General features: G+C 37.3%; 1 protein-coding gene across 3 annotated transcripts in view; it reads right to left on the reverse strand.

The window, feature by feature from the left end:
- The window catches only part of ZYG11B (zyg-11 family member B, cell cycle regulator), a 75,232-nt gene that overhangs the window by 25,782 nt on the left and 24,612 nt on the right, over window positions 1–24,838 (reverse strand). For all 3 annotated transcript variants that reach the window (XR_003679634.2, XM_007109516.4, XM_028489388.2), the window contains 8 exons: window positions 20,224–20,978; window positions 12,510–12,650; window positions 9,763–9,939; window positions 8,753–8,817; window positions 6,003–6,102; window positions 5,702–5,752; window positions 2,992–3,153; window positions 2,834–2,881 (listed from right to left, as the gene is read on the reverse strand). Coding sequence is in view for 2 of the 3 variants with exons in the window: in XM_007109516.4 (XP_007109578.2) it covers window positions 2,834–2,881; window positions 2,992–3,153; window positions 5,702–5,752; window positions 6,003–6,102; window positions 8,753–8,817; window positions 9,763–9,939; window positions 12,510–12,650; window positions 20,224–20,978 (1,499 nt within the window). In the remaining variant the exon portion in view is untranslated. The remainder of the gene's footprint in view (window positions 1–2,833; window positions 2,882–2,991; window positions 3,154–5,701; window positions 5,753–6,002; window positions 6,103–8,752; window positions 8,818–9,762; window positions 9,940–12,509; window positions 12,651–20,223; window positions 20,979–24,838) is intronic.

Raw genomic sequence — 24,838 nt, forward strand, 5'->3', positions numbered from 1 at the left:
AAAATACATCATAATCAAATTACTCAGAATTGTTGTTGCTAATCCTAAATCTTAAAAGTAGCCAGAGGAAAAAATCATATATAGAGGAATAAAGATAACAATGACATCAGATTTCTCACTGGAAAGATGCAAATCAGAAAAAAGGTAACAAACATCTTTAAAGTACTGTCAACCTAGAATTCTACACCTGGCAAAAAAATCTTTCAAAAATGAATGTTAAATAAATAAAGATGTTTGCAGACATACAAAAGCTGAAGAATTCATCATCAGCAGACCCACACTACGAAATACGTTAAAGGATGTTTTTTAGGTAGAAGGAAAATGAAAGCAGTTGGAAATGTGGATCTACACAAAGGAAAGAAGAGCATCAGAAATAGTAACTATTTGGGTGAACATACAAATTTTTTAAAATTATTTAAATCTCCTTAAAAGATAATTGATATTAAAAAAGCAATGTTTATGTGGTTTATTACATATATAAAATGCATGACAATGATGACATAAAGAAGAGCAGAAATGAACATCTACTATTATAAGGTTCTTAATACTATATATGAAATTATATAAAATCTCTTAAAGGGAGACCGTGATTAAAGATGTACACTATAAACCCACAACAATCATTAACATAACAAATTAGAGTAATAGCTAATAAACCAAGAAAGGGGATCAAACAGAATTATAAAACATACTCAATTAAACCTTTTTTTTAAGGCAGAAAAAGAAGAAAAAACAAAGAACAGATAGGACAAAGAGAAAACAAATACCAAGTTGATGAATTCAAATCTAACCATACCAATAATTACATTAAATGTAAATAATCCAAACAGTCCAAATAAAAAGGAGAGATTCTCATATTAGATAAAAAAGCAGGGTGCAAAGTATATGCTGTCTATAAGAAACACTTTAATATAAACACTTTAAATATAAAGACAAATATAGGTTAAAAGTAAAAGGATGGAAGAAGATTAAACCACGGTAACATTATTCAAAAGAAAGCTGGAATAGCTATATTAAGGAGACAAAGGAGATTTCAAAGTAAAGAATATACCAGGTCATTTCATAATGATAAAGGGGTCAATTAATTAAGAGGGCATAGCAATTCTGTTTATGAACTTAATAACAGAACTTCAAAATATAGGAAGCAGAAACTGATAGAAAATGATAACTGCTAGAACAAGTAGGCAGAAAATCAGTAAGCCTGTGGTAGACTTGAATAACATCAACCTACTAGACCCAACTGACATTTATAGAACACTCTAACAATAGCAGAATATACATTCTTATCAAGTGCACAGGAAAGACTTACCAGGATAGACCATATCCTGGGCCACACACAAGTCTCAATAAGTTCAAAAGGACTTAAAACAAAGTATGTTCTCTGACCATGAAAAATTAAATTAGACTCTATATCTCAAAATAAATTATTGAAAAAAATTCAATCAGAAAGTAATGGAGAAAGATATGGAAGGAAGCACACCAAGTTGTATTAATATTAATTACCTCACAGAGATGAAAATAAAGAAATGTTGGAGACAAAACCTTAAACTTTTTAAATACATTTTGCACTGTTTCACTAGCTACAATAAGCATGTATTCCTTTTTTTTTTCTTAATATTTATTTGTTTTTGGCTGTGTTGAGTCTTTGTTGCTGCGCACGGGCTTTCTCTAGTTGCGGTAAGCGGGGGCTACTCTTCGTTGGGGTGCACGGGCCTCTCATTGCGGTGGCTTCCCTTGTTGCAGAGCATGGGTTCTAGGCATGTGGGCTTCAGTAGTTGTGGCGTGCGGACTCTAGAGCGCAGGCTCAGTAGTTGTGGTGCACGGGCTTAGTTGCTCTGCAGCATGTGGGATCTTCCCGGACCAGGGCTCGAACCCGTGTCCCCTGTATTGGCAGGTGGATTTTTAACCAGTGCGCCACCAGGGAAGTCCCCAGCATGTATTCTTTATGAAATTTTTTTAAAAAGCATTTTTAAAGCCCTATAAGATCTCTCTGAATATTTAAAATCAATTCCCTTTTTCCTTTTATAATGACTTGAGTCAAATTCTGTATCTAATAATCTACAAACCCAGAATAAAACAATCAAATACTATAATTTACTTAATACTTCTCTATTACCGGGCATTTAGGTAGTTTTACATTTTCTGCTTTATATAACTAAAACTACAGTAAATAGATAGTCTTCCTTAAATGCCAGCCCTCAGCTTTCCCAAAAATTCATCTTTCATACTCCTGCATCTAGAAAACAAACACTAATCTATGCCTCCTGTGATCTAATTCCTCAAGAGCAGAGGTCTGCTTTGAAACGGGCTTTACCATATGGGTACTTTTCCTGTTGCAGTGATTAAAGGTGATAAAATACATATATCACCTTTGCCTCAAAATCCTAGAGGGCTCACTTTAACATATATCCAGTATATTTATGGAATATCTGATTTGTTAAACAGTTGTTTAAGCGGTAATTATCAATTTCCAAACATAGAATCTAAGGACACTTGTAGGTTAGTGACATTTTTCATGAGATCTTTTTTTTCTGATTATAGAAGTAAAATATGTTCACAGTGAAGCTTTGTACTATACCAAAATATATAAAGAAAAGTATGTAATTTATATTTTTCCTTTTAGTGTGGTGAAAATCTTAATATGTATATATAATTTTGTAGCCTGCTTTTTTCACTTAATTATATTATATATCTTTTCTAATTATATTATATATCTTTTCTAATTATATATCTTTTCATTAAGTGTTTACAAATAGAGTAGCATCTTTCTATGTATTACCTCAGATGGAAAATAATTACAGCTTGAAAGTAGCAGGAAATGCTTATATCTTACCAAAAGTCCTAGGACTTTCTGTTGAATGGATGACTCAGTTGGGAATGACTGTAAAAAGAACAAGAAACCTATAACTAAAGAACCAAATATAATAAATAAATGCTCAAATCAATCAATAAATGAATGTCAAAAACTGTAGGCTAAATTCCCATTCTAACCTCTAGAACCCTCATGAAGAGTTCCAACCCTTGATTTTCAATAAAGTGTCTGCAAGTGGTTGGAGATTCATCTGTGAGGTTCCAAAGTGCGCTCAAAGTAAACTTCAAAGTAGTGTCCACTGAATTTTGATTGGTTTTCTGCTTCACTATTTGAAGAAGTTGCTGAAAGGAAGAAAATAGAATTAATTTCTAATTACTGAATTGTTATTATAATTACTGGTAATAACAATGACTAACAAGTCCATGAGGATTAGTTTCATGGCTTCAAACATTTCCTATAAAGGTTCTTACAAAGACAACAAACAGCCTCTTGGATCAGACTTTTCCTTCAACAAGAAAAAAATAGAGGATTTTCATAAATTCTTTTAAAATATTCTGATCATACCTATAATCTAATCGTCTGTAAATAAAATGAAAAGCAAGATGATTAAAGCTTAGGACCAACTATCTTACCCAACGGGTCACAACATATACTCATTTCAGATCCTGGGATAAAAAAGGTGGAGGGGGTGAAGAGGGAATGAATCTAATATTTACTACACATCAGCAAATCATATCCTATATTGTAATATTGTCATCCCCATTTTTCAGGAGAGGAAATTGAGTCCGAGAAATATTAAGTAATTTGATCAGAGTCAACTTAGTAAGAGAAAGTAAGAACTAGAAGACCTGATTCTAACTCCAAGTTTTCCTTAAGAAAAAAAGAAAGGACAAACTACATATAATAGTAAGAGAATTAAAGTCTAAATTGGATTTAAATAAGATAATAGCTTTGAAATTCCATTTGTAAATTATTTCTATCATAGCTTTAACCTAAGAAATTTAAGCTTGAAAATGAAATATTTTAAGACCTACATGGGGCATATATAATTCCATTTTTAGTTCACACTTTTGAGGGTAAAAGGGAGCTCTGCAACACCAGATACAAGTAACATTAACGAACACTATTACTTAAAGTTATGTACAATTCAGGAAAAAATTTTTAAGAAACACAAACATCTAGTTGCAATTATGTAACTTAATAGCAGAGTGGTTAAGAGTGTGGCACTAGAATTGGGCTACCTGAGCTTAAATATAACCTCTGCATCTGACTAACTGTGTAACCTTGTTTGCCAGTTTAACTCTTTATTTCCTCATCTGTAAATTGTGGGTGATAATTAAGGGCTTAAAATAAATAAAAAGTTAGCTAGCATCATCATTACTACTACTATTAATTCCTGCTAATTCCTACTTAAACTAAACAATTTTCTCCCAAAGCATATGAGTGTACTACTTCCTTAATATCTTTGAGTACACCTCCCGCCAAAATTACTGAAACACATATACAGCAATAAAAAGCCATTTTTAAAACTAAAATGTCATCCCTGAAAAGAGTAAAAATAAATAAAATCAGCATCCTTTTCTACTCATCTAACATACGTATAGTATTTTGTGCTACGCACTTAGCATATTCCTTCAATTAATCTTTTTTCCCTTTTTATTCATAACAACTTCATAACAACTTCATAACAACTGTATAAAGCATTTTATCATCCCTAAGAAAATTTAGGTGACTTGTCTTAAATCACACAGCTAGTAAGTGATAGAACTGGGAATAAGCCCAGATATACTGACTACTCCTTCCTTTATACCATCACAGCCTTTTTCCTCTTTTTACACTGCTTTTTTCACTCATATCACTCTTATTATTATATATTTATTAGACTGTATTACTGTATTATGACCAGGTCTACATAGCTATTTTCTCTACTATACTGTGAATTTCTTATGGGCAGGAATTATAGATATAATTCAGTGTAGATCCCTAACACCTAGTAAGGTGGTAGGTACCTGATGAGTATCCTATACATATTTACCAAATGAGTGACTTACCTTCTCATTACATACATAATTTGTAAGTTATAGAAAAAGGGAGTCTCTCATTTGACTTTTTCATCTACTATTATTATTCAAACATCTCACGCCAGGATTGTAACAAGCAGCCCCTAAGTAGACTTTTTCCTTCAGTCCTCCCTAAGGCATGGTTTAAATTTATTCTCTCTTTTTTTTTTTGGTGGTATGCGGGGCCTCCCTCTGCTGCGACCTCTCCCGTTGCGGAGCACAGGCTCCGGACGCGCAGGCTCAGCGGCCATGGCTCACGGGCCCAGCCGCTCCGTGGCATGTGGGATCCTCCCAGACCGGGGCGCGAACCCGGTTCCCCTGCATCAGCAGGCAGACGCGCAACCACTGCGCCACCAGGGAAGCCCAAAATTTATTCTCTTTAAAGCTTTTAACTTTTCACTGTTCACTATATTAATTCCTCAAATGAAGCAAGTAAAATCATATATCAGCTATTTACATTATCTTCTTCCCTAAAGCATCTAGCACAACCTTATGCCTAAAATAGAGACTCCACATTTTCTTCATAAATAACAAAATCACAGAATTTTAGAACTAGATAGGATCTTAAGGTTTATTCAGGCCCCAATGGTCCAGGTAATTTATCTAAATTCACAAAGTGAGTTTACAAGTTAGATCCCAGGTCATCTGACTCCTAGTTCAGGGCTCTTTCCATCTCTGTTAAGGAGTAAAGCTGCCTCAATGAAGAGAAATTAATTCACTCACTTAGAAGTAACAAAAATAATCTTTTAAAATATAAAATGTCAGAAATACACAACACTGCCTGAAAATAATGCAAATGAAAACTGTTTAGGAGTCTGTAGAGACTTACCCTGACAATGAAGAGTTCAGCACCAAGCTGTGCAGTTTGTTCTGTAGAAAGCTGCAAGCAAGCAGAAGACAAAGTAAATATCCAAGAATTCACCAGTGTGAGTTTAATATCATTCACTGTAACAGACTCCAAAGGTCAGACTAAAATCTCTGATCAACCCTGGAATTCCACAATACCGAATACAGCTTGAGTAAGTTACCTGACTTACTAAAACCTCACTGGCACACAGATTTGGGGAAAAATAGTAACTGTCATGGGAAATAGTTTCCTACAGAAAATTATTCAACAAGAGTTCAGGCACCTTGGCAGCCAGGATGGAAATGATTGCAACTGCCATCCTTTGCATGTTTTGATCCTCATGGTTGCAGAGCCACTGCATGACAAGCTTGGCTGCTTCAAATCTGAAAACACACAAAGAGTTTCATGAATTAATCCTGGAGGCCCCAGGCATAGTTTCAAAGCTCCAGCTGGGAACTGATGCTACAATTTAGGTAGATGAGAGGAAGGGGAAAATTCCTCCTAATTGATAAGAGAATAACAAGTGCACTTAGTGTTGCGGAGATGGTGTCATTATTAATTCTGACAACACTTTGTAAAGGAACAAGAGTTTGGAAAATATGGTCAAAAATATCTGGCATTCATCTTCTAGAATTACAAGATATTTCTATCCTGTAGTGATTTCTATACTATAGCAATAATTTAAAGTATTTTCTGGGTTCTTCCCAGTACCTAGCACAATGGGAACATTCATTCATTCACTCCGAAACATTTATTGAGCTCCTGTTTTGTGCCAGATACTGTTCTTGGTGCTGGAGAAAGGGCAGTGAACAAAACAGAAAATATCTCTACTCTCATTGGAGATTACAGATAGTGGGAAGACAGATAATAAATAAATAAGTAAAATATATGGTTTGTTTAGGTACTGACATATGCTATAGAGAAAAAAAGAAAGCAGGAAAAGAGAGGATATGACATGTGGAAACTTTATTAGTCCCCAAACATGCCCATATTTATGAGGTAATATAGCCTGGTAGTTAAGAGCAGATTTCAAAGTTGTTTGAATTTGGGGGTTGGAATTCTGGCTCTATCTAATGTTAATGACAATAATAAAATAAACTATTTTATCATGTGAGGCAATGCAGTCAGGTCATTAAGAACATGATAACACTTTGGAATCAGCCTGCATTCAAATATCACCTTCACCGTTTACTAACTTTGGGACCCCGGGCAACTTCCTTAATCTCTCTGAACTTCAATTTTCTTATCTGTAAAATAATATGATCTATTCCATAGGACTGTTGTATATGATATCACACATAAAACTTAAGTCTTAGTACAGAACTTGGCACATACCAAACTTTTGATAAAGGTTAATTTTTTACTAGTATTGTCTTCCTCTGTGCCTTTATCTGTGCAGTTCCCAAAACACAAAACAATCAACTCAACCAGCTTTCATTTTCAAGGCAATATGGCATGGATATAAAAAGTAGAAGCTCTGGAGTCAGTCTGTATTTAAATCTAAATTCTGCTACTTACTATCTTATCACCTTGAGCAAGTTACTAAACTTCTCTGTGCCTCTGTTTCCTCATCTGTAAAATGAAGATTACAAGAGTAACAATTTCACAGGACTGTTGTAAGGACTGAATAAGCATATGTAAAATACTTAGCACAGTGCCTGGTAAGTGCTTCATACATTAGCTGTTATCTTTATTATCTTAAATACCATCACTAACATGAAATCTTTAATGATCACCAAGCAGATGGAATCTTTCCCTCTTTACTTGGGGGCCCAGTACATTCTGTCATCCTCTTCTATGAATGACTGTCTTCTATTATATTCATAATTCATTCATTCATCCATCCATCCATTAAACATCCACTTAAGTACTAAGTACTAGGGGCAAGATTAACCAATCACCGTCTCTTACCACAAAGAAGCTCAATTCTAGCAGAGTGCACGGGCTACATCAAGGGCAAATGATAGCCTACCTTGAGTGATCTTAATAGCTGTGGGCCCAGCTACCTGTTTTCTAAAGCTTTATTGGAACATAGTTATCCCCATTTGCTTATAAAGTGTCTATGGCTGCTTTGGAGGTACAACGGCAGAGTTAAGTAGGTACAACAGAAACCCAATGGCTCACAAACCTAGAACATTTATTATCTGGCCCTTTAAGAAAAAGTTTGCCAACCCTGGGGTAGTTTATAATTTTCTTTAGGAGATTATGTCTTTTCTACCTATGACTTCGTGTGATCAATACAGATGCTCAATATATTTATAAGATAAAATTAGCAATCTACATGAGATATATGTAGTTATAATTTTATCCAAACTATTTATTTCAAATAGTAAATGGAATACTTCATTGCCTCAGCCATGCCAGATAACAGTGTACTGTTACCCAAATAAAAGTAATTCACAGTAAAATTACTGCTTGAGAAAGACATTTCTCATTAAATCATAAAATATAAATTTCTTCTTCAAAATACCATCATTAAAAAATTATATTTTAAAATAGTAAAATGAAAAAAAAAACCTGTTTAGCTTCCAAATCACATCTTAGAAAACAAGGAAACCCTTTATACTTACTGGAATCCAGCTATATGGTCTCCCTTAACCTCTGCTTAAAAAGTTTCTTCTATAATTAAATATCAAATAACAATAATAATGAGGTATGATACAGAGAAAAGAACACTGGGCCTAGAAGACTTGAGTCTTTCTAGCTTAGCAGTTACTAGTCACAAAACCACGGGCAAGACACTGAATTTCTATATGCCTCAATTTCTTCAGCCCACAATATTGTGCAGATATTCTAAAAACTATAATCAATATAAATTCTTAAGCAAAGGGCTATGAAAACGGGCCAATCTGTTATCATGAACGTCAAAGCACTAAATTAGAGAAAGTAGATTCAGCATTCTACAAGGCAACACACAATCCCACCCACTTGACTAACTGTACACCAGGAATATCCTGAATGGTAAGAAATGACCCAAGACATATTTCTAAAATTCCATTTTGCCCCATTTTAAGTTCTAGTGCTATCACTTGCCTGTTAAATGGAACATCTTGAAGAATTCGGTCACTGCAAAGTGAAAGGAGGCAATTCTTCTGTAACTAAAGAACCAAAGGGAGAAAAAAAATCCTGAATAAAATATAATTTTATTTTTTAAACAAGGGTAGACTATAAAAAAAAGAAAGATTGATAAAACACCACTTATTTCTTAAAACCTTTATTCTGCCCACCTACTGTTCAAAGACTGACTTCCACTGGGCCCATATAAGTTTACTTGCACATTTTAAAAAATCTTTTCTATTACGTGAGAAATAGGGTAATAAATAGGATAACGCCAGCTAATCTCCCTCCCTTCTGGTGGCCTTTGGGTGGGTCCTATTTTGTCTTCTGTTCACCTGGCTTCCAGAGTCCATGAACACCAAAGCCTAAAGTTCATCTAGTTTGGCAATTGCTCTCAATGAGGGAAGCTGGCTCTAATGACCCACTCACCTATCTGGGTTGCCATTTTTACTTGTTTTGCACCTTTGAGTATTTTTTACTAACTTGCCAACTCACTGTTAAATTTTAAGAGTTAAAAATGTAATTCAAGCAGCATCTGTAGTTTTCATCCTGAGGACAGGACAGGTTTTGTAGTCTACCTATACTGCTAGAAATAGAAAATCCATGTCTTACTCATTTCTCTATCCCAGTACTTAAGTACTGAGTACTTGAGTACTGAACCACTGCCTGGCTCAGAACAAAAGCTCTACGCCTATGCCTGTTTGCTGAAGTTATCACTAACTCAAGGTCTAGGTGCAAGATGTTTTGTATGGCTTGCTTTATTTCCCTCAACATTTGGACTGAAATACTTTCAGGCAAGGAAAGCACTCTCTAGTTTTCTACTTCTCTATTGTCCTGCACTCAGTCACACCATAAATTTATTACTTCACAGCCTCCAAAGGCATTTGAATTTTCAGCCTTGGTCTACTAAAATGAACTGTATGGAGGTGGGAGATGGGTAAGAGACACTAAAAGGACTATTTGAATGGGAGTTCCCATATGCTTACCTGCTGGTGATTGGGAAAATGTTCCATGGCTTTGAGCAGCAAATGGGTCACATCAGCCAGGAGTCGCACAGGCATTCCTGCAGCAAGATCCTGCTTCGTTAAGTTAAACACACAGGCGCTTGCAGCAAGTTGCACTGGCAAATTCATAGGGTGGTTTCTCATCCCAGTAACCACAAGCTGGAAAAAAAAAAAATTAGTTCTTTTGATCCAACTTATAAATATAAGCTCTCTTCATATAGCAACATTACTTTGTTGATCTATAATAATTTCTAAGATGTCTTAAGTATCTTTTTTATCCTCACGTGCAGAGCCTAGGACATAGCAGTTACTCACCAATATTTAGTTCCTGTTCACCTGGTCAAGGTAGGTATCAAGTTGTTCATGTCCAGATTTTTCTGTAAGGCTAAAGAATCTTTTCTATTCAGGGAAAACATCTTTGTATTTCTAAGACCTAGTTCAGGGCCTATTATATGCTAAGCACTAAACAAATTCTTACTGACTTGAAGAGAGTAAACCAGTAGCAAACTTCACCTTCAAATCCCAACATTCAGTTCCTTAAGAACACCGCTAAAGTCAGAGTACCATAAAATCCATTCACTTCCCTCTGGCTGACATAACTACTTCTCTCCTTTACCTCTCTCCTCAAATCCCCAACAAATACTCCCCATTCCTCACTACTGGCTGAAGACCTTGCTTCCAGTTACCCTGAGAAAACTGAAGCAATCATAAAGAACTTCAGATTCTCACTTCCACATGTACCTCCTTACCAGCATACACATGTGCATATGCTGTCTTCCTGCCTGTTACCAAAAATGACCTTTTGGGGCTCCTCTCTAAAGGTAATCCCTCCACTTATATGCTAGATTCTTCCCTTCTTGTCTACTCAAAGACACTGCTTCAGCTGTTCTCGCCTTTCACTCCTGTATCAGTTTTTTATTCTGTACTGGATCATTAATATCAGCATACAAACAAGCTATTTTTTTCTCCCATCCAAAAAAAGAAAAAAAAAACAAAACCACACACTTCTTCAGCCAACTACCATCTTTTTTCTTTGCTCTCCTTTGCAAGAATCACATTTCTCTCTGCATCATTCTCTGAATGAATGAGTAAATATTTCAGATCAGGACTAGAGGTCTGGTCCTTTGTTACTCAGGTTCACAGTAACCAAAACCAAAAAATGATAATGCATATACAAAGTGCCAACATCCTCTGGTATGTACATAGGAGGTGACAGATGTTGGAGGTAACACCTTAGGGCTTAAATGTTACTGGTTCCTTTCCAAACACCCCATTCTCAAAATCTAAGAAACTGGGAGGTTAAGGCATTTCTAGCTCTGACACTAACTTTCTGTTACTTAACCTCACAGACCCTCAGGTACATAATCTGTAAAACAGGAGATAAAACTTATCTCCTGGGACTGTCATGCCCACTAAATGAGGTATCAAATATAATATAGTCCTATATTCATTGGTTTCTAAACTGAATGTGCATAAGGATTATCTTGGGGGATTATTAAAATGCAGATTCCTGTACCTCACGAATTCCTGAGGTACTCTAATTTTCCTTATAATTCCTGTACCCAGCCCTATTGAATCTAAATTTCTTGGCGTGAGGTTCACAAATATGCTTTTTATTTTTATAAAGATTTTTTAAAAGATTTAATTAATGTATGTATGTATGTAATTTTTGGCTGCGTTGGGTCTTCATTGCTGCGCGCTGGCTTTTTCTAGTTGCAGAGAGCGGGGGCTTCTCTTGTTGCAGAGCACAGGCTCTAAGCGTGCAGGCTTCAGTAGTTGTGGCTCGCGGGCTCTAGAGCGCAGGCTCAGTAGTTGTGGCACACGGGCTTAGCTGCTCTGTGGCATGTGGGATCTTCCCGGACCAGGGCTCAAACCCTTGTCTCCTGCATTGGCAGGTGGATTCTTAACCACTGCACCACCAGGGAAGCCCCTTTTAAAGATTTTTTTTTTTTTGATGTGGACCATTTTCAAAGTCTTTACTGAATTTGTTACAATATTGCTTCTGTTTTATGTTTTGGATTTTTGGCGACGAGGCATGTGGGGTCTTATCTCCCCAACCAGGGATTGAACCCACACCCACTGCATTGGAAGGCAAAGTCTCAGCCACTAGACCACCAGGGAAGCCTCTCATGAATATGCTTCTTAAAATAAGCAGTATCCCAGACTTCTGATGGATAGAGGACCACATTCTGACAAACAATGTCCTAAGTAATTAACAAAATTAAGAATCCTCCTTTCTTGACTTTCAAAAGCTGTCTTGGTTAAAATATCTTAACTGAGGAATAATGCAGATTAGTTACAAAAGCACAGGAGGTTCATAAATTGCATGGAAAAGTGCCTTATAAAATTCCAATATTGTATTTCTTAAAAAAGCCTAAATGGAAGCAATACAGGGGTAATATACAAAGCAGTGTCCTGATTCCAGTCATATATTCCATTTTCTACTACAGCTGGTAAAAACATATCACAGTGACTACTGGTTTCAGATAGTTAAATATGAACTTGAAGGCATTTATACTGCTTAAATGAGACTACTATAAAACTTCAATAACACTATGCAACTATCTCCTCTCATTCTCATTTATGGCTAATAACTGAAATTATACATTATCAATCCCATTACAAAAAACCAAAGACTAAATGCAAATTTTCACTAATTTTCTTCACAAAACCATCATCTATCTAGGAAGACAATTTCAAATTTCTCATATGCAGTTTCTTATTCTTACCTTTAAAATTTCTGGTTTTGTTTTTTCCATCACGTGAGTCAGGCTAAAAAGGTGAAATAGAGCTTCCCGGACAAAGAATGCCCGTTCACTGTACCGCTTCAATGCTTCTGCAATCTGAGTTTCATTGGCTTCTCCAGACACCTTTGAACATAGACAGAAGATAAGTTTTTAGGATTCTTTTCAACCCTCTAACTGTCTCTATCCAAACATCATTTGTGTGGATGGCATCCAGGGTAGCTTTGCAAAGCCTGAAACAAATGAGAATGATCACTTTCCAATCCATCCAGAAAAGTCATCCTATGGAGGTGTACATATGCTAAAGAGATGTATATTAGATAGGCTAAGACCCTACTATAAGTCTATGGGTAAAATTTTCTATACTGTACCTAAAATAAATCTCAAGATATGTAACATTATTTATAAGGTCTTACTACCCATGATTAGGCTCCTACTGCCTCTTAAGGCAACCCTCTCCCCCTAACTCACAATGTTATAACTACAGTGGCCTTTCTTTTATTTTATTTTTTATTTTTATAGCAGTGTGTACATGTCAATCCCAAACTCCCAGTCTGTCCCTCCCCCACACCCTACAGTGGCCTTTCTTTCTGATCTTTCAATAAGCCAAGCTCTTTCCCAGGAAAGGGTTACTAAATATAATATCCTCTCTGAGTGAAATCTTCCTCTCTTTTTCTACCTAATTTCTATTCATCCTTCCCATTTCAAGTTAAATGACACTTCTCTATAAAGGCCTTCTCTGACCCACCAATCTAAATCAGGTCTCCCTGAAACACCTCTTTCATGGCCATTATCATAACCCCCCTAGTAGACTGACCTATTCACCACTGTACCTCAAAAGGGAGCATTGTGTGTGGCTCATAATAAACACTCAATAAATACTTATCAAATAAATGTATTAATTAATTTTCCCAGATTTATAAAGCTTCCACTCAGCATCAAGAGGTGCTGTTCAAAAGTAAGTTTATCTAGGAATTTACCATTTATACAGGTTAATATCCTTAAACTGTGGTTCATATACCATTGGGTAATGAAATGTATATTAACAGGAAGTGGCTTTTTAGAAAAGTAATCCAACTAATGAGTAAAAAAAGAGGGCTTCCCTGGTGGCGCAGTGGTTAAGAATCCGCCTGCCAATGCAGGGGACATGGGTTCGAGCCCTGGTCTGGGAAGATTCCCAAATGCGACGGAACAACTAAGCCCGTGCGCCACAACTACTGAGCCTGAGCTCTAGACCCCGTGAGCCACAACTACTGAGCCTGCGTGCCACAACTACTGAAGCCTGCATGCCTACAGCCCGTGCTCCGCAACAAGAGAAGCCACCACAATGAGAAGCCTGTGCACTGCAACGAAGAGTAGCCCCCGCTCGCCACAACTAAAGAAACCCATGCACAGCAATGAACACCGATGCAGCCAAAAATAAATAAACAAAACTCTTAAAAAAAATAAAGAAACTTCTAGAATATCACCATGATCCCCAATGAATAACTAGGTGTTGAGTGTCAACAACTGCTAAAAATCACAGAAAGAAAAACAACCAGACATTATGTACTTCCTTAATGAAAGAGCACAACACCTGAGGGTCCTGCCAAAGGGATCAAACATGAGTTTGATTAAGTCACTAAATCCAACTACCAATTTGCAGAAAATACAAAGTCAGTGAAACATGCACTACAAGCATACAATCAAGAAAACCCAGGTTGAGGGAGACTCTACAAATCAAAGGGCTGGATTCGTTAATACACAAATTATAAGGAAAAGAAAGGGATGGGAGGGAACTTATAAAAGATACTCAAAAGACATATAATTTTGAAAAATGGGTAAGATTAAGAGCCTAGAGGTAAACAGTTGGATGATAAACTATTTAAAAGAGCAAGGACATGATTATCATTAAAGTCTGGACAGAGATTACTTTTGTGGGGAAGGAGGGACTTGTGATCAACTTGTAGCTGACAAGTTCTATTTATTAACCTGAGTGATGGTTTCAAGTGTGTTCATCTTATTTTCACTCATTAAGGTATACATTTGTTATTTATGGTTTTGCATCTGTCTTATTTTACAAAAAGGTAAAAAAACGCAAAAAAAAAACAAAAACAAAACCCAAAACCCTGCTGTTCAGAGAGAGATAATCTTCTCATTAAGGTGGAAGACTGTCTTTTTTTGGCAGTACCATTATAAAAGGTGACACAAAAATAAACACTTTTAAAATATATTACTCAGTAACTAGGTTTTATATGAACATAGAGTATTCAGTCGGGAATATGCAGCTTTGAGGAAATGAAGGGCTGCATCACGGCTGACATTTCAAACACTGATAGGATATGCTACAAAGGTCTAATAAGAACTAGACTACAGTGCAGATGTGTACCAAGTGACACAAAGGCACGTTTTGAGCATTTGTAAGACTGTAGGAATAACAGTGGAAGTTTCTTTACAAAATGCTTTTTAAACTATTTATGTATAATATACATATATAAACATTGGTCTTGACTATGTATTCACGTATATAAGCAGTTATTGAATAATAAAAACTTTCCAAGTGTTCAGTTCTTTTGGAATCACCCTGAACTTTTTCTTAGATTTGGAAAGACGCTGAGATAAAAAAGACTGTATGAGGGAAAACACATTAACAATAATCTTCATCAGACTTCATCAGTCCACATGTGGCTGATTCTAACAGCTTTATATTAACTTACATGAAATGTAACCTCAAGTTACCTTTAACTATAAAATTAAAGAACTTTTGTTACTGGAATGTAAATACTCTAAACCAAATTTCATTGCCTGTATGTTTATTCAGTGATCAACACTTCTCTAGCCAGTGATAAACCCTCAAATCAAGCAATCTGGCTCCTCAAACTATACGCATCTTCAATTCAATCAATTTCGTATGCTAGATCAAAAAAAACGAACAAAACAAAACAAGTGTCTGTATGCACTAGTTTCTGCAAACAATTTAAGACAGAGAAAATATCCCTAACCACTAAATTAAGCCTTATTAATATTTAATATATGGATTAAAACTAAAATGTATATTCTAAGGAAAAACTTTCTTGTAGCACTCAGTATATAACTCTATTATAGCATTTCTTACAATGGATTAAAGCTATTTTTAAATTGGTCTGCCTCCTCTCCATGAGACTAGAATTCCTCAAGGGCAGAGGCCCTAGCTCAGACATCTTTAAAAAGTACTTAGTGTTTTTTAAAATGAATCGACTCCTTTGCTTAAAAAAACTTATATGTACCTTCACTGGATGTTGATTACTGCAGTTTAATATAGGAGTCTTAGTTCTCAAGGGAGAAGTCTAGGCTAGAGATATAATTTAGGAGTCATCAGCATATAGGTTTAGGGCCTGGGAGATTAGGAAGAACCAATAAAGGAAATTGAGGGTGAGTCCAAAAAGTAGGGAAAAAACAAGACAAGTCTGATATCCTAGAAACTAAGTAAAAAAAAGTATTTCAAGAAGGAGGACAAGATCAACTGTGTCAAATGCCACTTTAGATCAAATAAGATGACAACTGAGAATATTGGGTTTAGCACACAACCAGTGATTCTCAGGAACTGGGAACCACAGCTTGGTAAATAACCCCAGAGTCTAGGAATGAGGCAGCCAAAAAACATGAGTCCTAATTGTGGAGAAGTGGAAGGTTCAAGAAACTGATGCTTACAGACGAATAAATTGGGTAGGGAAACAGAGATGACAGAGTTGGTAATTCTGTGGTAAGAAAACCATCTGTGTTGGGACTAGAAACAGAGTGCAAAGGAAAGAACTAAGATTCTCAAATATAGGCAATGAGATGTAGTAGAAAGGACACATACCAGGCTCATCAGCTGGCTGTGACCCTTAAGAAAGCCATTCCCTTCCAATGAGGACAATACCTCCCACACAGAGTCAAGAGATCAAAATAAATAATATATATGAAAGTGGAAAAAAACAAAACTTTTGTTCTTATAACCACCCACTAAGAGTACCATATAATGCCTCATAAGGAATACTGGGGAGTCACACTGTCTCTATTTCCTACATCTTTCAGTGTAGTCTAAAAAACATGTAAAGCCAAAAATGTCAACCTAAACTAGTTTAAAGCATCACAATACTAAGACAATCATTTCAGACAAGTTTTTCGTCAACTTTGCTAACTTGGAAAATTCTAAAAAAGGAGACAGGGCAATCTCAGCTCTCTTCCCTTAACATGACCTATTATTTTTCAGCTCTCAAATTAGTAGTCAAACAAATAATTTAAAAGAAACATCAATTTTTTGGCCAAGAGGTACATGAAAAGATGCTCAACATTACTAATTATTAGCGAAATGCAAGTCAAAACTACAATGAGGTATTACCTCACACCAGTCAGAATGGGCATCATCAAAAGATCTGCAAACAACAAATGCCAGAGAGGGTGTGGAGAAAAGGGAACCCTCTTGCACTGTTGGTGGGAATATAAGTTGATACAGCCACTATGGAGAACAGTATGGAGGTTCCTTAAAAAACTAAAAATAGAATTACCATATGACCCAGCAATCCCACTACATGGAGACACAGATGTAGAGAACAAACGTACACCAAGGTGGGAAAGGAGGAGTGGGATGAATTGGGAGATTGGGATTGACATATATATACTAATATGTATAAAATAGATAACTAATGAAAAAAAAGAAACATCAACTTTTGCGTATAGCTGAATAAAGGGCAAAGTTCCAATGATCTCTATTTTTTTAAATTATTTTAAAACAATGATTCTCCACTTTAGCTGCATATTACAATCACCCAAGGAGCTTTAAAAAATACTGATGTCTGGGTCCCACCTCCCTGTGGTTCTGATTTGATTGCTCAAGTTCCTCAGATGATTTTTTTTTATTAAAATTTTTTCCAGCTTTATCAAGATATATAATATTATACATGCATATATCACAAATATATCATGTAAGTTTAATGTATAAAATATGATGAGTTGATACATGTAAATATTGCAAAATGATTACCATGATATGGTTAGTTAACACATCCTTCATCTCAAATACTTACACTCCAGGTAATTTTAATTACAGTCAAGGCTGAGAATCACTGCTTCAGTGTTTACAGAGGTGGAAACTAGATGATAACAAATAAAGTAGGTGTTTCCTAGAGCCAAGATTTCAAAGTAATAACAGTTCCATTTGTGAAATCAAACTTGTTTCACAGAGGCATTGTGGAACACAGATGTCCTACTAGCCTCAACTGAAAAACTTAGGCTAATTCACTCTAGGGTCTGTTGGTGGTAAGAACAATCAGCAAAAATTGTACTGCTCAGGAATCACAACTATTAGAGGATCTTTGCCTTGAGAAGATTATTTAGTGTAGTGTACTAGGGACACATTCCTTTCATCCTTCAGGACACAGGTCAAGTTCACCTCTTCTGGGAAATCCTTCCAAAACTCCCAGTACACAGAGATAAGAATTCTTCCCCTTTGATTTTTACAGTTCTTTACTGTCTGACCCACTTCTTAGGGAGTTAAGTAACACTAAAATAGTAACTTACATATTTATATTTCCTTTACCAACAAGCCCTGTGCTAGAAATCTATCTTGTTCCATAACAAGTTGTATGTAAGTTCCTCAAACTTCTTGCTGCCCTGCACCTGGCTTATGTGACCTTGCGAAATCTGGCCCTGGCACCTACTTCTCCAGCCTCACTTCATCGCTCTGCAACTTCTTACTCTGGAACTCTAGCCACAGTGGCCTTCTTGCAGTTCCTTGGATGTACCATGCTAATTCCTACCACACATCTTTTGCATATATCATTCTCGCTGCCTGGAATTTCCTCTACCAAGCTACTCATCCATATGATCTTCACTCATTCATCAAGTCCTCAGAGAAGCCGTAAACTAAGTTGAGTCTCTCTGTTAAACATTCTCAAACGTAGTATTGTATATCTTCTAGATTCTTAGCACTATGCAGTTTAAAGCATATGTATATATGCATATTATATGTTAATATATGTATATGAGGACTTCCCTGGTGGCTCAGTGGTTAAGAACCTGCCTGCCAATGCAGGGGACACAGGTTCGAGCCCTGGTCCGGGAAGATCCCACATGCTGCAGAGCAACTAAGCCGGTGCACCACAACTACTGACCCTGCACTCTAGAGCCTGTGAGCCACAACTACTGAGCCCACGTGCCACAACTACTGAAGCCCACGTGCCTAGAGCCCATACTCCGCAACAAGAGAAGCCACTGCAATGAGAAGCCCGTGCACAGCAATGAAGAGTAGCCCTCGCTCACTGCAGCTAGAGAAAGTCTGCGTGCAGCAATGAAGACCCAACACAGCCAAAAAATAAAATAAATTTATAAAAAAATAAATAAAATATGAGAAAAATGAACTTATGTATAAAACAGAAACAGACTCACAGACATAGAAAACAAACTTACGGTTTTCAAAGGGGAAAGAGGGACGGATAAATTAAGAGTTTGGGATTAGCAGATACAAACTACTATATATAAAATAGATAAACAACAAGGTCCTATTATATAACACAGGGAACTATATTCAATATCCTGTAATAAACCATAATGGACAAGAATATGAAAAAGAATCACTTTGCTGTACACAAGAAACTAATACAACATTGTAAATCAACTATACTTCTATAAAAAATAAATAAAATAATGGTTGCTCAAAAAAGATACCTTGTCATTTTGGTCACAGTATTCATTTCTAGGCCATCCCTGACTCTGCCCCCGGTAGGATCAAATGATACTTCTGCTTAAGCAGCGTAGGAAGTAGGGGAAAAAATATGGGGCTCTGGAATTAGACAGATGTAGATCCAAATGTTGGTTCTAACTAATAGTAAATCATATAATTTCTATGACTCTGTTTCTCACCTATAAAATGGAGTTAATACCTATCTATAGATATTAGCATATACAATATAAAGCACCTATAGGAGACAATGTATGTTACAAGAATACTAGTTTTCCTTAACTTGTTATAATTCTATCCTTCAAAGTCTGATTCAGATCAAGTCTAAAATTCTCCAGCTAGAAAAAATTTCTCCTACTCTCTTAAAGCAACTACACTGATCCTTGGCTTTATAGTTATAACATCACTACTACTACCAGGTTCCTTGGAGGCAAATCCTATATCTTTTTCATCTTTGAATCCCAAGCTGTACCAAGTCCAATAGATGTTTCCTAAACTGAATTTAAACCATTAGGCATGAGAAACCTTAAGAAAAGCAAAATTTTACCATTTCTACAATAAAGATCTCCTTGGAGAACTTGCTCTCCCATCAGATACTCAATTCAACAAGGAGCATCCCTAGTTTCTTTGAAGTGATCCTTTAGAAATGGTATGTTTAAGTGGTTCAAAATATCTAAACATTATCATCATGTGAACTATCATTTATCCAGGGCCTACTATATGACTTCCACTTTACATATATAATTATTAATCTTCAGAAGAATTTTGCAAGGTACAAATCATATCTATTTTATAAATAAATGTAAATTCAAAAAAGTTACATCATAGCTTGCTCTGGGTTGTGAAGCAAGTAAGCTGGGATTTTAACTAGGACTCTAACTCTAAAGCAAGCCCTTTCCACTATATAATGTCCTGTTTCATGAACATGTTCCATATGTTATTAGACATTCACCTTAATGGAGTCTTATGCAACTAAAACATTGGTCGGCCTAACAAAGGAATATATTTTTAAAGTCTAACCTTCAAATGTCCTTCGCCTGTGAGGAATTCAGAGTAGCCAGCATCAGTGGCCAGCAAACCTACAAACTGCATGCTGGGCCGTTGTTGTATAAAGGCTTCAACAGCTTTATCTGTCACATGCTTCCTCCCAGAGACATCCAGGGAGACGAGGTTGGGCAGGATGTCCTTTTGTTCTAGTAATCGAAGAGCTATGTCTGATGTAAACTGTTTATCATCTGAAATATCAAGATGATTCAGATGTCTTAGTTCCCGAACAACATCCAGTATCTGGGTAGTTGTCATTTTTAAACATTTCAAGTGATGCATGGTTAGAGACTTGAGTCGGTCTTTGCAGGCCAGCAGAGCCGTGATGTCTGTGATCGAGGTGTTAGAAATATCCAGGCTCTCTAATCTTGGCAATGAGGCAACTTCAGCCAGGTCTTCATTATAAAAGAGAACGTTGGTGATGCTTAATGCTCGAAGGCCAGAAAGCCGGCTAAAGCACCGCTCATAAGGATCTTCGAGTGAGAGAGTTAATGAGTTCAGCACTAGGCACTGGAGATTTTGCTGGATCCATTTGTTACTGCCAAGCCCACTGATAATGTCTGTAATTGTGATATCAGCATTCACACCTGTGGCATCAAGTTCCACTAACTTGTGGTGGCAGAAGGCTTTCCGGAACGCAACGGCAGAGATCTTGGCTTTGCGAATGCAAGCTCGTTTTAAGCGCATCTGGTTGCCCCTAAAAATACCTACAGTTGCATCATTCAGGAGACCTAGGAAAAAACAAGCAGCATTTTAACTTCAAAAAATGGTTAAAGGATAGCTAAAATTTCCAAAGCACTCCCATGTAACAATATTTCATTTAATTGACATAACAATTCAGTGAGGTAAGAATATGATTATCTACAATTTATAGATGAGTAAACTGGGGTTCAAAAAAGCGGCCTTGGGCTTCCCTGGTGGCGCAGTGGTTGAGAGTCCACCTGCCAATGCAGGGGACACGGGTTCGTGCCCCAGTCCAGGAAGATCCCACATGCCGCAGAGCAGCTGGGTCCATGAGCCATGGCCGCTAAGCCTCTGCGTCCGGAGCCTGTGCTCCGCAATGGGAGAGGCCACAACAGTGAGAGGGCCGCACACCACAAAAAAAGTGGCCTTCCAAGAGCACAGAAATAGCACATGGGAGAATCATGACTGTGGTAGACACTATTGATATTTACTAACATCTGGTTCTCCTCCCCTTCCTGGTCACATGGACAACTACGTTTCCCAACCTACCCTTGGACTTAGATGGGGCTATGTGCCTAGATCTAGCCAATGGTATACCAGAGCCAAGTACAGAGTATCATGAAAGCAAAGAAAAGGAAATAATCCATGATGCCTGGAGATCTGAAAAAGACTTCATGGAAAAGGTGATCTTTGAGAAAGTCCTTCAAAGGTGAAGGAAAAGTTCAAAGATGGAGGAAGAAGGTGAGGGGAATTAAAGGAAGAATAAACAGCATCAACAAAGCCTTAGAATACCTATGGCAAATCATTATGCTGTACACCTGAAACTAATATAATGTTACGTGTCAATTATATCTCAATTTTAAAAATGGAGGGCTTCCCTGGTGGCGCAGTAGTTGAGAGTCCGCCTGCCGATGCAGGGGACACGGGTTCGTGCCCCGGTCCGGGAAGATCCCACATGCTGCAGCTGAGTGGCTGGGCCCGTGAGCCATGGCCGCTGAGCCTGCGCGTCCGGAGCCTGTGCTCCGCAACGGGACAGGCCACAACAGTGAGAGGCCCGCATACCGAAAAAAAAAAAAAACAGCCTTAGAGATGTGAAAGCCCAGCACATAGTTAGAAAACAACAAGTAGTTCTACACTGTTTGAACATAAGAAACAGCTAGAGCTATAAGGTGTCTCCCTGGTAAAGAGAGGAAAAAAAATATAGGGGAAAACCTAGATTTGAGTGAGAACATGGTACATTTCTGGAAATTTAAGTATGGAAGTGGAAAGAGACAAGAAATGAGGCTAGATCACTCTGAAAGGTGAAGACAAGAAACCAGAGCAGCTAGGGGTCTTGGGACACAAAGAACAATATGTTGGATACTGGGTTTTTTCCTTGCACCATACATCCCAGGCTTAAAGTCAAAGAAGTGGGCAATTGGGAAATACCAACAAGCACACACAAAAGTAGCTCCCCCTCAAAATCTGCTCACTCTAGCCAAAGTATCAGGAATGGGGAAGCCTAGCAAGGCAGGCAACTTTTAGACAGTAACTACTTTACCTCAGTCAAACACCAAAGAAAAAACTGTGGCCATACCCTCACCCACACCAGCAAATGCCAAGAGGGGAACCTAGACTTTCAATCTTGCTGTAACTAGTTGCCCCAGTCTCCCCACAGGGAGGTGTTACAGAAGGCTGAGTAGGGAGCCAGGACTTTCATGTCCATCTGGCAGTAATGAGGTGCTCCTCCCCGTCCATGCTGGAGTGGTGTCAAAAGAAGCCTAGTAGAGAGTCAAGACTTCATCACTGCCCAACAGTAAGTAATGAGGTCACCTCAGCCCAACATGCTGTCAGTGGAGGCCAACTGAAGAAGAGAAATGAGGTACTCATACCTCCCTCAGCTAGGGCAGTATCAGTAGAGACCTAGTGGGGAAACAGAACGCCAATCCCCTGCACAGCAATAATGAGGAGCCCCAAGTCTTGGGTGTCAACAGAAGTCAAGTGGGGAACCAGAAGATTATCCCAATCTGGCGATAACAAGGCAGTGCCTCCACCTTCCACTGCTAAAGTGGTGTCAGAGACATAGACTAAAACAGTAGTCTCATAATACCCAAAATGTCCAGATTTCAATAAAAATTCACTCATCATATAAAGGACCAGTAAGATCTCAAACTGAAAAAGGACAATCTATAGATGTCAACACTGAAATAACAGAAATGTTTAAATTATTTTATGAAGATCTTAAAGGAACCATAATAAAAATGCTAAAGTGTGCAATTACAAACATGCTTGAAACAAATGGAAAACAAAAAGCCTCAAAAAAGAAATAGAAGATATAAAGAAGAACCAAAGGGAGGGCTTCCCTGGTGGTGCAGTGGTTAAGAATCCGCATGTCAATGCAGGGGACACAGGTTTGAGCCCTGGTCTGGGAAGATCCCACGTGCAGCGGAGCAACTAAGCCCGTGCGCCACAACTACTGAGCCTGCACTCTAGAGCCCATGAGCCGCAACTACTGAGCCCGCATGCCACAACTACTGAAGCCCATGCGCCCAGAGCCCATGCTCTGCAACAAAGAGAAGCCACTGTAATGAGAAGCCCACGCACCACAACTAAGAGTAGCCCCCACTCACTGCAACGAGAGAAAGCCCACGTGCAGCAATGAAGACCCAATGCAGCCAAAAATAAATAAATAAAATAAACAAAGGAAAATTTTAGAATTGAAAAATACAGTAATGGTTGGGCTAAACAACAGAACAGAAGGAACAGAGGAAAGAATCATTGAACTAAAAGATTAAAAAATAGAAATTACCCAAACCTAAAGAACAAGAAAAAAAAATAGACTAAAAAAAAAAAAAAATTGAACAGAGCTATTTGTCCCAGAAAGAGAGGAGAAATAGGGTAGGGTTGAAAAAGTATTTGAAGAAATAATGGCTACATACCTATCAAAATGACTGAAATAAAAAATAGTAATAACACCAAATGCTGGCAAAATGCAGAGAAACCGGGTCAGTCTTATATTGGTAGGAATGTAAAATGGCGAAGCCACTTTGGAAACAGTCTGGCAGTTTTTTAAAATCTAAACATGCAACTACCATAGAACCCAACAGTAGCACTCCTGGGTATTTATCCCAAAGAAATTAAAACTTATGTTCACATAAGACCTGTACATGGATGATTACAGCATTATAATACTCATAATATTAGATATTATATTCACAATAGCTAATAGATATTATATTCATAATAGCTAACTGTTAGATATTATATTCATAATAGCTAAATAGTATTATCATTAGGTGGCAAAATTCTTATTCTGATTCCTAGCTTTTATCCACACATTTCCTGTAAGATTTTTAGCTTTGAGACAACAGACACAATGAGCAAAGATTATGACAAGAGAATCATAGAAGCAAATAAGTAAAACTCTTTAGTATCAGTCTTATTTTTATTTTTTTATTTTTTTTGCGGTACACGGGCCTCTCACTGTTGTGGCCTCTCCCGTTGCAGAGCACAGGCTCCGGATGCTCAGGCTCAGCGGCCATGGCTCACGGGTCTAGCCATTCTGTGGCATGTGGGATCTTCCCGGACCAGGGCACGAACCCATGTCCCCTGCATCGGCAGGCGGACTCTCAACCACTGCACCACAGGGAAGCCCCAGTCTTATTTTAATAAGGATTGCCACCAATATCATTAATCCTTTGAATTGGGTAAATAAGTAAAAATTTTTTAATGTAAATAAATTATTTTTTAAAATCATTATGCTATTAGAAAAAATATATTATCAATTTTAAAAGCATTCATAGGGAATTCCCTGGTGGTCCAGTGGTTAGGACTCCACGCTCTCACTGCCGGGGGCCTGGGTTTGATCCCTGGTCAGGAAACTAGGATCCCACGAGCCGCGTGGCACAGCAAAAAATAAAAATAAAAA

Source organism: Physeter macrocephalus, chromosome 4, assembly GCF_002837175.3.
Source record: "Physeter macrocephalus isolate SW-GA chromosome 4, ASM283717v5, whole genome shotgun sequence".
In the NCBI taxonomy this organism is placed as follows: Eukaryota; Metazoa; Chordata; class Mammalia; order Artiodactyla; family Physeteridae; genus Physeter; species Physeter macrocephalus.